Source organism: Daphnia carinata, chromosome 1 (genome assembly GCF_022539665.2).
Source record: "Daphnia carinata strain CSIRO-1 chromosome 1, CSIRO_AGI_Dcar_HiC_V3, whole genome shotgun sequence".
Classification (NCBI taxonomy): Eukaryota; Metazoa; Arthropoda; class Branchiopoda; order Diplostraca; family Daphniidae; genus Daphnia; species Daphnia carinata.
Window position 1 is genome coordinate 6436528 of NC_081331.1, and position 13335 is coordinate 6449862.

Sequence of the window (13335 nt, forward strand, 5' to 3'; positions counted from 1 at the left end):
TGATGAAAAACTGAGCTACGTGTTCCAAGGTTTGATTCTGCTCAAAAGATGACCATCAAACATCGCGTTTTACAGTTTGCTGGCAGGAGTTTCATAAATTCGTCCATAGCTCTCCCGTTATGCCTTTTGAGGGCAAAAGAAGGTAAATTGCCTCACGTAATCCATCAGGACCTCAAACAGAGACCCTTACATGGTGATTCAGCTTCCTTGGAAGGGACTTGTGCCCCACTACATCCTCGTGTATACGCATAGGAAATTATTCCATCGACCTGAGTTGATATTCCAACATCTTACGAGGCCAACTAGATTCAAAAAGTCTTGTGTCTGTACGTCGGAGAACTTAAATGTTTGTTTTTTTTGGAATGCCAATGACCTTTTCAGCTTTCCCCTAAAGACGAGTTATGTTTCTTTCTTCTCTTTTATTCAACACGAGCGTCCTCCAAACATCGCGTCCTTGTCCTCTGGACTTTGACTGCCAAAGTCCTTGCTTAACTGCCCAAAGTTTAGGGCAGTCTTGTGTTATTGCAACCCATTTTGAACGTATGGGTTTTCGCCGTTCAGTTTTGAACAGGTAACTTAATCGAAACATCGCCAACTGTCTGGGTCAGCATTGATGTTCGTCTGCTGCTGGCAATATGTCGGATTTCAACGTTTTCAGTAAACACAAAATCCTTTAAGATGGTTGTATTGTTTGATCAGGAAATGTAATAATAATGTATTAACACACAAAAAAAGGGGACGGTTTGGAAATCGGAAAAGAAATAATACAATCAAGTGAGCATTTCAATATGCATCTCTGGGAATTATTTCAAGAGAACAGCCAAGGGCCGGAATGTTTATGCAAACTTGTATGGAATAACGAGAGGTAAACGCTACAAGTTCAATGTTTTGTTTTTTTTTGTTTTTTTTTCCCAGTAGATCACTTCCCGAAAAAGGTTAAAGGTATAAAATTTCTTCTTTATTAATTCTTTATTGTGTTTTCGATTCCAGAAAAAAACATCAAAATGAATCGTGAAGAGAGGGTAGGGAACGGGGGGTGGGATGTAGAAAACACGTTTGGTTTCTCTTAACGTAAAAAGTCAAAGACAAAAAAGAGGGGAAGAAAATAATAAAGACGGGATTCAAAGGGTTTCGTATTCTTTCTTTTTTCCTGTTATTTTGTTCCAGACGAGTACCATCGTTCCATGAACAGGAATTTCGTGGGGGGAAGGGGAGTGGGGGGGGGGGACTTATCGAAAACTTGGACAAAGGCAACAATAGAAAACAAAAAAGATAATCATTTATTTCTGTAATATTTTTTTTTTTTTTTGGTCCTCGCATTTGACTGGACTGTTGTCTTTTGTTTTTCTTTTTTGAATTCCAGTTTTTGTTTTTCGTTTGTGATGTTTCTTCTTTCGTTTCTGTCGTTCCTCGATTTATTGATTCGGCACTTGAGCACAAGGAAAATAGATGAAGAAAAATGGGGAAAGAACAACTAAACAAAAACAAATGACAGAAGAACATCATTCTCTCCTTGATTTCCTTTATTCTTTCGTTTTCTTATTTTTTGTTCGTTTCAACTAAACTCCTATTGGCGATGGATCAATCCGAAAAACACGTGAACTCAACAAGAGACCCTTTGTATCAGGTATTTGAAAGGGGGGGGGGGGGGTGAAAGAAGAATAAGAAAAAAAAAATTATTCGATATCATTAATAATAATAAATTGAAGATAAAAAAAAAAAGAGAGGAAGGCAGCTTTCAACTTGTGGGGAGGGGGGAGGGAGAAGCGAAAGAATTACGGGATACACACACATTACACCAATCGATGTGATATAGTTTGTGCGCGTGTACGTGTGTATCTTGAAAACTTGGATATGCCTTTTATGTACACGTAAACAAATAACCCCATTGCTACACCTCTACGTCATAGTAAAGTCGAACAAACTGATACCGTTAAAGGTAGTGTTTTTTTTTTCTTTTATTATTATTATTATTATTATTTGTAATTGTTTCGTCTTCTCGCTTGTTTTTTTTTTGTATCCTTTTTTTTTTTCTTCTTTTGCTATGACACACACGCGGAGCAAAAAAAAAAAAAAAAATTATGTATTCACGTACCGGGGCGAGGTACGCGAAAGAAAAAAAAGGCTGGAGTCGATGGAGGGAGTGTATCGAAGAAATTTGATAAGCAAAAAAAAAAAAAAAGAAGAGGAAGAGCAAAAAAAAAAAAAATGTTTGTAATAAAGGATGATCATTTGGGATAATCCTGAGGCTACACGGAGAGAGAAAACTGTTCTTCCAGTTCTCGCGCGCAGGTAAAATAAGGCGGGCGTGAAAGGAGAAGATTTCTCTTAATAAAAAAAAAAAAAAAAAAATAAAGAAAAAATAACGTAATAATAAGAACGGATGGAACAGGGGACGAAAGAAGAAATTGTTAATGGGGGTGAAAAAACTCAAAAAAAAAAAAAAAAAAGAAAACAATTAAGAGATACGAAGGAAAGGCTTTTTGTTTTTTTTTTATCCATAGGCATTTGGGCCATCTATTCATTCTTGGAATGAAGAGCTCCATTGGTGTAGCCGTTTGAGTGGCCGTTGGTGTGGCCGTTCTTCTCGTGTACTTTGCCGTTGGCGTGACCATTGGTGTGGCCGTTGGCGTGCCCGTTGGTGTGACCATTGCTGTGACCATTGCTAGTGCCATTAGAGTATCCGTTACTGTGTCCATTGGCTTTCAAGCCATTCGTAGCCGCCGCAATCTACTCACACACACACACACAACAGTCAATAAAAACAAATTAGATCAGAAATACCCCAACCAAGACATAAAAAAAAAACAAAAAAAAACAAAAAGCTTCGCTATTCTACAGGTGGTCTGGTCGCAGTAAACAGTTGGACTAGTTTCCAACATTTAATGTGGACAGAGGGGCGGAGCGACACGTGGAACTGAAAATAATCCGCTTTCCTCCGACACTTGAAAGAAGGGTAAACTATTTTTCCCACGAAAAACTTAAATTGGATTTGAAAAAAGAAAAACGTCTTTTCTGCTACTTAAAGCAGGAAGAAAATTTTTTTTTAATGTTCGGAGTCAGCGGCAGAAATGAATGAAACGCTTACGCGAGACTTTGCGTTTTTGTAGCTGCGTTTGTAGAAATCAGAGAAGAGGCAGAAGAAGAGAACGCCGTGGCAGCCGATCCACCAGACGAAGGCCTTGGGGTAGTTGCAATCGATGAAGAGAAGTTGGAAAGCGTGCACCACAATAGCGATGAATTGAACCTAATAGCGGCGTAAAAGAATTAAAAAAAACAAAAACAACAAACAATCAATTCACGTGTACACAACATTGCGGACCATCATCGGCCTTCCGCTTTGCGAGGGCCACGCCCTGTCGATCCAGTAGGATCCACCAAACGTCAACAGAACGCACTAAATCAAGACGGATGGTTCATTTTTTTTTTGTGTGTGTGTGTGCGGAAGGATGTCGCCATTTGTTAGATGTCGGACAGGACAAAAGAGAACGACGTACCATCTGGAAAGCAGTGAGGTATTTCTTCCACCAAATGAACTTTTGGTATTGGGGACCCATGGCGGCCACCATGTAGTAAAAGTACATGACAATGTGGACGAAGGTGTTGAGCAAACCGAAAAAGGTAGAGTGGCCACCGGGAGTGAAGCGGACTCCGAACCAGACACTCATCGGCATAATACCGTGGTGGACGACGTGAAGAAGGGAGACGTGCTCGTCCTTTTTGCGCAAAACGAAGAAGAACTGCAATGCAAATGAGGAGAGATGGTTCATTAAATCAATGATTGATTTTAAAAATAATTGAGTATCTCACGGTATCGAAGAACTCGGTGAACTTGGAGAAGTAGTACCACCAGCAGGCGTAGACCATCTGAATTATGTCGCCAATAGAAAGAATAGCGTTAGATCATCACGTTCCGTTAAAGTCGACATTGCTTTAAATTGTTTTAGGAAATGAAACTTCCATTTTTTTTTTTTTTTTGGGGGGAGGGGGGGTTTTAAGAAGGGGGAAAAAAACATAAAAAGGTTTGGAATTGAACACAAAATCTCGTCATCAAACAAGATGCCTGCAATGGGTTCTTATGCAATTCACACATTGTACTGAAATTGCGATTTACGATCGTTGCATCATTGCAGGATTCTTAAACATTTTTGATGAACGAAATAAGCGGAATAGGTTTGAAGAAGTTTTGAACGTAAAAAAACAAAACTTGATGTTTTCTTTTTCTTTTCTTTTTTTGTGGCAGAACGGAGGACATTTTGTGGAGGCGTGTCGGGGAGCAAGTAACGTGCGTCTATCTTTTGTGTGTAGCGTGATTTTGTTGGAGCTATCATGCAACCAATAAATAAAAAAATAAAGCGTCAAGCAAACAAACGCAAATTGGGAATTGTGTTGACGGTCGATTTGGTCGCGGTATTTTTTTCAAAATCAATTCGTAATGTTTGTTTTTTTTTTTCAACTTTAAATCTACGGTCCAATACGAGAGTCGGTCTTTCAGTTTCAACTAGTCTCATTTTGTTGTTGTTGTATGTAGTAGTTAAAAAATTGCACTAACTACAGCATTTGTGTTAGTAAATGAAAAAATCGGACAATGTAAGGTGGGATTAAAAAATTACAATAAAAAAAATCAATAAATAAAGAAAGAACGGAAACAAATGTGAAAGGAAATTGTATAAAAAAAAAAGACTAGCACGAAAAGCCGTTTGAAAATCATTTGTAATTAGAGTCAGAGAGAGAGAGAGAGAGAGAGAGAGAGAGAGATAGATAGATAGAGGTGGGAGTGGGATTGGAATTGTTGTGTTGTGATTTTGTATGTAAGGAGGATGATGATGAGAAGTGCGGAGAAAATTGCAGGTAAGAGAAAAAAATAAAAATAAAAACACGTACATAAAAAAAAAAAAATGTGGAAAGAACGTCGAAGGATAATCATGCACACAACTCACCCGAATAGCCAGCGGATTATCAGTATAATCCACCGGTTGGCAACGGTAACTGTAACTATTTGCCCAGCCAGACATGGCTATCTGGAAATAAAATAAAAGCGCGATCGCACCGTCACCAAAAAAAAAAAAAAAATTTTTTTTCTTTAATTTCTTTCTTTTTGTGACATATTTCGATTTTTAAAAATTAATTAATTTTTTTGTGTGTGTGCGTTTTTGTTCCTCTTTTTTCAGAAGAAATTTCCAATTAAAATTACCCTCCCTCAAAAATGATCTATGAACGTCCACTGACATTTCGCTATTGGCGTTCTTTAATTATTTTTTTTATGAGAACACTCTTATTAAACAAACAAAAAAAAAAAAACGAGCTGAAGAGAGTGGACCCGTTGTTCTTTCATTGCCCCATCGATTTTTCTTTAAATTTTTTTTTGAGAAGATCGTGCACTTCTTCGAGGCATGGTCTCTTTTTGAACAGCATCCAGCAGTAGAGAAGGAAACAGATCGACAGAGCAAAAAAAAAAAAAAAACAAGAGAAGATTTTTTAAGATGCAAAACTAAAACAAAAAAAAAGATTGTGCAGGAAAGAAGGAGATATGCCGACATCATCGACGACGTGTGGAATAAAAAGAAAAGTTTTCCAAGAAGATAATACAACAAAACATTTTTTTTTTTTTTTTTCGAATGTGGTTGTCTCCCCGGCCTATCTAAACAAAAAATGATTTGCACCTGGAATCAATCAGCTGGTTGCGACATTTGTAAAAACAAAAAAAAAAAAAAAAAAAAAACAAGACGAAGGTAAGGAGATTCATATGGAAAGGTGGTAGCGTGTTGATCCGCCCGTGTTTCTTTTTTCGTTTCACCTCAGGTAAGAACATTTCAGCTAGAAATTCGAACACCGAAAGATGCCCCACACAAAATTGATCCTAGCTGTTTAGTTGTTATCGATTAGTTTTTAAAAGCGAGATTGGACTGTTTTTTTTAATGCGTCCCTTTAAAAACCATGCACCAAAAACACGGCCAAATGCAGTAAAAAGTTGAACGTTCGTGTTCCAAAAAAAAAAAAAAGAAAAGAAAAACAATTTTTTTTTTCTTTTTCTTTTCCAGGTAGAAAAAAAATTTACAAAGATGGAATGCTTCCAAAGCGGAGGCTGGGAGGGGGGGGGGGAGGGAACGTTCTTTCACTAGACCAAACCGACGCTTGTCTTGTTTTAATATTTCATGTTTTTGGAGGACTACAAAATTTTGGAGGATTTTTTTTTTAAATATTTAAATCCTTTTTTTTTTTTTTTAAATCAAAGAAAATTAAAGATGGGACTGCTTCTAAAAGGTGGGGCATTTAATTTTTTGACAGAAAAAGAGGGCGGGGCATATTGAAGAAAATTCAAAACTCACCCTGACGGCCATTTCGTCAAGGGAATAGTCAACTGGTTGACACACAAAGCTATATCCATGGAACCAGCCCCCTCTACCGTACTGCGAAGAAGAAAATCACAAAACAACACAAAACAAAAAAAAACAAAAAAAAAAAAATACAAACGGATTATTATCATTAAAAAAAAATGGATGGGATTTTTTTTTTTGTGGCCTGTTGTTTTCCCTCGAGTTGGATCCATCACAAGACGAAATGTTTTTTTTTTTTTAAATTGCTCCTCTTAACGACACAGATTCTTTGTGTCCGTGATTTAAATCACACGGAACGTCTATCTGCCAACCAAAAAAAACCGATGCCTTGACGGGCCTTGGTGGATAGGCGAGGTGAGGATCAGGTGAAAGGATCGGGAAAGATGGGGCTGGAAGAGAGTATAGGAAAAGACCAAAGTAAAAGGAAACTTTAAAAAAAACCCAGAAACATTTTCAAATAAAACCTTTGGAAACATCGGCACAGCTGAGAGAGAGAAGGCCCCCCCCTCCCTCACCATATCCTCCGATTCAAAAATCATTCCATTTCGTAATAATTTTGTGCTCCCCAAGATTCTGACGAGAATTAAAAAAAAAAAAAATGAATAAAATATAGTAGGAAAAAAAATGAATAAAAATAAGTATTTTGAGGATGTAGTACAAAGTGTTAATAATAATCTAATAAAAAAATGAACGTGAAAAGCTTGTCATCCAGATGGCCAAGGGGAATGGTAGTGAGAGGCATTTTCAAATAAATAAATTGAAAAAAAAAGAAACTCGTCGGTGGGGGGTCAGAGAGGTACCAAAAGCAACGAATAAATACACCCGAGTCAATATAATAAAAGCAGATGAGATAAGAAATGTTTGAAATTAAAAAAAAAATGAATAAATTATCGACCTTTTTTTCTGTTCGATTTTTTTTTTTTCAAAAATTTAGTTTTAAACGTTGGGTCTTCAAAAACGTCTGTCTTCGACGAACACTCTGTTTTCGAATTATTTTTAAACTCAACGTCGTTCTCGTAGTTTATGTGACGCAATCTTTTCGTGTAGTATGTGGAGGGCCGATTGAATTCAAAAAAAAAAAAAAAAAAAATTGGGGAGATAGAAAGTGTGGGCCAATTTTACTTTGATGGAAATCTTTCTTTAAAAAAAAAAAGGAGGTCATAGAGAGAAAAGGGAGAAAGAGAGAGAGAGAGAGCGATATTGCAGACACAAAATACAAGACTCACCCGAATGGCAATAGGATCGTCACTATAGTCAACTGGTTGGCACTTTAAACTGTAGTACTGTAGCCATCCACCCATCAGCGACTGTCAAGACGCATACAGATTTGTTTTTGATCAAAAACGATTCATCATTTCATTGACAAATCAAAAAAAAAATTCATTTTCGTGATTCGACGACTCATTCCACCAAGTCCACACCGTTTCGTCTCCCCCAATGTTATCAGTCTGTCCTTTTTTTTTTTTTTTTAAATCTTTCAATTCAATTGCACCGTCCATTAAAAAAAAAAAAAATACGTTAAGTAGCCCCCGTTGTTTCCCTTGTTTGCCCCACCCCCCTTCCAACGATACAAACAACCACAACAACTAAGTGTCAAGAAAAGAAGAGGAATAGAAATAAAAATAAAATAAAAATAAAATACTTTTGGAAAGAAGAAAAAAATAAATAAATAATATAAATCAACATAATAAAAAGCGGGAAGGCGGAGGATAGGAAGCGTATTGTGCGTGACTAATTGCAAACAAATAAAATTTCAAACGTGCCGCCGCAATGTTGAAAATGAACAGCGGATCCACTTTCCCGACCCAGCCCCGATCTTAAAGAGTTTCGTACAATAAATTCGTTCGAGGAATTTAATTGAAAAGAAGGTAATTTAAAAAAAAAATAATAATAAATAAATAAATTTAAAAAGTGGGAGGGGTGAAGGTAATAACTGAGGTGAAATTTGTCAGGTGTGAATTTTGAAACGGACTTGGCCGAATCGATCAAGGATTTCAGGATATGTTAAGGATACCGGTGTGGACAATATGGTGGCAGGACGTTTTCAGGTTTTTTTTTTTTTTCATCTTCTTTCCTCGTCAATTCCGATGTCTTAAATTGTTTTGTGTTTATAATTAACTTAACAAAATTGTAATCGTGACTTAGGCGTAGAAATGAAACAATCGTATTTTACCTCGTAGAAGAGCCACGTGCTGAAGATGACTTGTATCGCGTTATAGATGACCAAAGTGCGGCGGAACTGGAAGGCTGGTCGGTCCTTCATGTAGGCGGGTCCCCACACTTTGACGAGCATGACGTAGGTCAAGCAGATTGCCAGCGTCGACAGCGGCGAGCTCATAAACAGCCAATTCTCCACTCTCCTATCTGATTTTGGCAAACAAATGATTTTATTTTTCGTTATTCTAAACGAGTCCAGACATGTTTTAACATTCAATTTTCGTTACGCAAGCCGACAGTCTAATTGAATTAAATTACAAGTCTCTGGGGTATTCCCTGATTAGTTATTAACAATGTGACCCTCGTAAACGTACGGACCGTCACGCAAAGGATGTCGTTTCTATTTTTTGTTGTTAGTTACAGACGTTGCCACACGAATCTGCACGCTAACACGCTCGGCCCCAGACAAATGAACTAATCAAGTCTGTTACTCATACCCCACCCCCCCCCACCCCAAAAAAAAACAACGTGGTAGATCAAAATCTTAATTCCAGTGAATTGCTAATTTGAAATTAGCATTTGTTAGTCAACTTAAATGCGTCTAACAATGTCTGGTATATCAACAACTGACGAACGGGATGAAAACAGCACGACTGACATCATTTTTCCCTATGACGTCAAGTGGCCAATGGCAAACGTTGAGGATCACGTTTCTCAGCAATGACATTCAACTTGGGCAGAAAAAAAAAAAGAAAAAAAAAATTGAAAGTGCAACACTTTGTTTGCACCAAATGAAATTCAACCAACTGGTTTGACGCGTTTTGATACGTCATTTCACCTTGCGCACGCAAACAGATAGCGCGTGAACTTGAAAACGAGTTTACCTCGCATTACGAGGGTTTAGCCCTTCAACGATGACCATTGAACGTGATCCACTTCATTCTCCCGTTTAACTAAATCTTAAAATTTCCGCTTCCACTTAAATCGTTTCACGTCTACCCGAAACATAACGATTAGATTTGAAAAGCCCGCGAGAGGGCGGCCATTACGAAGCGGGAAATTTGAATTGAAATGTCATTTACCTCTGAGGTCCCATATGCTGTTGTAGCCGTCGACGACGGTAGCCACGAGGGATGCCATGTTGTATCGCTGACTTGTGACGTTTCTAGGTTTTCACCGGTTGGCGAGAAAAAAAATGTCTTCAGTTTGTCTTCTGCTGATTTTTTTTTTGTGTGCGCGTTGAGTGTTCACCTTTGTGGGAAGAACCACCGCGACGTACTTGCGTGGCCCACAGCGGAATGAAAGTCAGAGACCTAAGGGGGTGAAAACAAGAGGACATCATTAAAATGATATCAAAATTTTGAGAATTTGAAGGACCCAGTGTTGTCAAACTATTTGAAATGATGCAATCAAAATCAGATTTTGATTTCAAACGAGCAGATGTTCACATACGAAGCACAGGAAACGATTTGCATATCAAACTAACGGGTTGCATCATTTATAGATGCAGACATCATTAAAAAGAAAATAGGGTCAGTGAAAACAGCCGTTGCGTCAGATGGCCAAAATGTTCAACACCCAAACAACGAAACGGATCTAGGGTTTTTACCTTTAAGGTGTCAATCACACACACACAAAAAAAAACCTGTCCGAGGAATGTTGTGCAGAGATTTTAAAAACAAAACAAAAAAAAAACAAACGCTTGCCTAACTAAAGAAAAAAAAATTGTAAGCAAGCTTTAAGGAACCAGGTCAAACCATGGCTTAGAGCGATGATACACACACACACACGTACACACACACACCACACACACGTAGACACACGCATAGCGCGTCGATAATCAGAAAAGGAGGGGCACAACACACACACACCGAAGGGTACAAGAAGAATTTTCACCTTTTCAAACCTTCCCCTCCCCCCCCCTACCTGTTCTTCCTCTTTTTTTTTTTCCCTCCTGAGTTTGGGCAACGATTCAAGTCCGTTCTCGACAGTGTTCCCAAAATGATAGCCATCTCCCCATACTTTGCTTTTTTTTTTCTTCTCTTTTGAAAATGTTGTATGACCCTATTGGCTTCCAAGTTGCCAAATTGGGCCAATACCGAACAAAATGTTTTGAAAAATGCTGTTAAAAAAAATAAATAAATAAAGCTAAACACAAACAATTGGCTGCGGCGTTCAACTCTCTCAAAGTTGGGCTCGATTTCGGCGCTCGCACAAAACCTTCTGGCTAATCGTCATAGACGACCTACATCTTTCTCTGCCTCAACTTTCTCCTACATGTTGTGTTACTCTCTTTCTCAACAAGCTATCCATTAGCCAAATATATTCAATACAAAAATAAAAAAGGTTGATTTTCAATTTTCAATGTAAAAGGACATTTTTGTTTAAACGGGCTAAATTGAAGAACATCGAAGCTACTAAACCTGATTTTTTTTTTTTTTACCTCCAAGATTAATTAGTAACACTTAAAAAAGATAATGTGCCAGGTGTAGCTGCAACTCACTGTCGACTGCACAGATGCGCAACGGTGAGATGGTGGCGCGCACGCGCGCGTTCACTACGACAAGAGGCACAGGTAAGACGCACGTGGAAATGGGGTCCCTTCTTTTTAAAAGTCGGAGCTGTTGGACGCACAGGTAGAGGGGGAATTAAAAAAAAAAATGGAAAGAAGAAGAAGAAGAAGAAACAAAAATGTGAGACTGACACTCGGAGAGAGACTGGTCATCGAATCGGCTCATCGGTCCTATATAGTTTGAAATGCCATCGTGACTCCGCCCTCTTTCCTTTGGCTGGAAGAAGCCAAATGGCTACTTGCTGTCCCACCACATCAAGCCGAGAATTTGCAAAAAAAATAAAATAAAAATAAATACATTTCGAACGATCAAGTTCTCTTTCATTGACCTCGGTTATTTCTAGCTACTGTTTTTGCCCATTCTCGGCAGATTCGTCGTGTTGAGACGCTACGCAAAACGATGTCAACACGAAACAAATGAATCGCTAAACATAGAGAGAGAGAGAGAGAGAGAGGGACACTCCCTGCGCGTGGATTCGACATTTCTGTGTTGCAAGGCAAAGTGAATTCAAGGTGTAATACACAGGTAAAATGGGCAACAGGTAAAAAAAAAAAAACAAATAGAAGGGGGGAAAACCAAAAAGAAAAACCGTGTTTGTTGAAGATTGCTAACCCTTAAAAAGAATGCAATCAAGGTTGTCGCTGCCGTTACCGACATGCGTCAAATCCTGTTCCAGTTCTATTAATTACAACCGCACACCTCGGCAACGATCGAATGTCATTAGCAGCACGTGCACACGAAATTTGAATGCGTGTTTCTAAAAATATATCTCGAATCCTTGAAAGCCGATATGGTAATAAACAATACCTCAGTCTGGACACACTGAAATCAGTGCGAGTTCGATTGGCCTTGGGTATCGATAACCGGATCAAATTACAATTGCCTGTCATTGCTTCCGCTGTGCGTTGGATTGGAAATGCATTTCAGCAATGCAATGATATCTAGAGATGAACGTTCATTTCGTTCAAACAAATATGAAAAATGAAAGGCAATCGCAAAGATTCAAGAGCCACTCGAGATAAAAAAAAAAAAAAGTGTCATTCATAGAGAGTTGAGCCAATCAATGTGTGTCGGGATTGTAAAAGAGACTCGTGCCGGATAAACGAGCTTGAACGCTCGTTCTCGACCAATCAAAAATGAGACACGCTCGACGACGTAATCGATCGTAAATCAATATTGAAATCAAACAGCTTTTGTCCATAAACAAATCAATAAAAAAAAAAGAACGGCAAAACAAAATGTGGGTCCCCCATATATACGCCCAACTGTTAAAACTCATCAAGTGCATGGAAATATATATATTTTTTTTAAAGTGGGCGAAATGAATTAAAAATAAAACCTATTTGACCCTGTGCAAATATGGAGGTCAACTATCTTTCCGGAATGTTTGAGGGCATTTTTTTTTTACAAAGAAAAGGTGGTTTAAACAAAAATGGATTTCTCAGGTGTCTGACCCCGAAGAACCTCTTAACGTTTCAATCGAAATCCTTAAGTTTAAAAAAAAAAAAGGGGGGGATTTCTCTTGAGATTGGCATTAAAAGAAAATACAAAAAAGGTCAACTGCTAAATCCTTGGACAAGGAAGCATCTAGACCCTGACCTACCTATTTAACTACGTACTTGCTATGTTTTTTTAAATTCCCTTTAATGCCCTAAAGCCGTTCGTCAAAGAAATTTACAATCAACCGGACTTTGCGAACGAGGCTAGACGGTACACATATTTCACCGACTTTCTATTTGGCAAGCGAAAGTTCAGCGGCGGAAGGAGGAGCAAACACGATGGCCGATGGCAACCGTCCATACAGAACAAACGCAATCGATATTGGCTGTACACAAGACCCATAATAAAAAAAAAGAACGTAGAAAATAAGCCGAACGTTTCTACCCGTCTTCACAAATTTATTTTCACCCGAGATTAGCATTCAAATTGAGCACTCACCGATGGTGATATTTTTAAAAATGTAGGATGTACGTGTAAAGAGGCGTTCATATAAAAAAAAATAGAAAGTTGCAACTTTGGCACGCTGCTATCAAGTCGATTGCGCGCGGAATTTCAAATTCATTCGATTCGGAAGGATGAAAGAAAAATTCCCGAAATTTCGAAGTCAAGATAATCAAATATTTGGACAACGTGGTCCCGCGAGTCAATAACACGATATCGATTCGTCAATGCTAATCGTAAAAAATTCACGGCCGTTGCGTCAATGTAATGATATCGGTTCCGTTGCCACGGCAACCTTCCGTGTTGCTCTCGCACCCCAATTTCCG

General features: G+C 38.3%; 1 protein-coding gene across 3 annotated transcripts; it reads right to left on the minus strand.

Annotated features, from left to right (window-relative positions):
* Positions 1-947: 947 nt before the first annotated feature.
* On the minus strand, positions 948-9768 carry LOC130690912 (elongation of very long chain fatty acids protein AAEL008004-like). Of its 3 annotated transcripts, none has more exons than XM_057513779.2 (7): positions 9578-9768; positions 8512-8702; positions 7565-7645; positions 3811-3867; positions 3498-3740; positions 3089-3247; positions 948-2730 (listed from the first exon to the last, which is right to left on the minus strand). In XM_057513779.2, the coding sequence occupies exons 1-7, from the start codon at positions 9633-9635 to the stop codon at positions 2518-2520; spliced, it is 1002 nt and encodes a 333-aa protein (XP_057369762.1). In that variant the 5' UTR covers positions 9636-9768; the 3' UTR covers positions 948-2517. The 3 variants fall into 3 exon arrangements, with proteins under 3 accessions (XP_057369762.1, XP_057369761.1, XP_057369760.1); XM_057513778.2 differs by lacking the exon at positions 7565-7645 and adding an exon at positions 6330-6410 and having other exon boundaries at positions 9578-9766; XM_057513777.2 differs by lacking the exon at positions 7565-7645 and adding an exon at positions 4941-5021 and having other exon boundaries at positions 9578-9759.
* Between the last annotated feature and the right edge of the window lie 3567 nt (positions 9769-13335).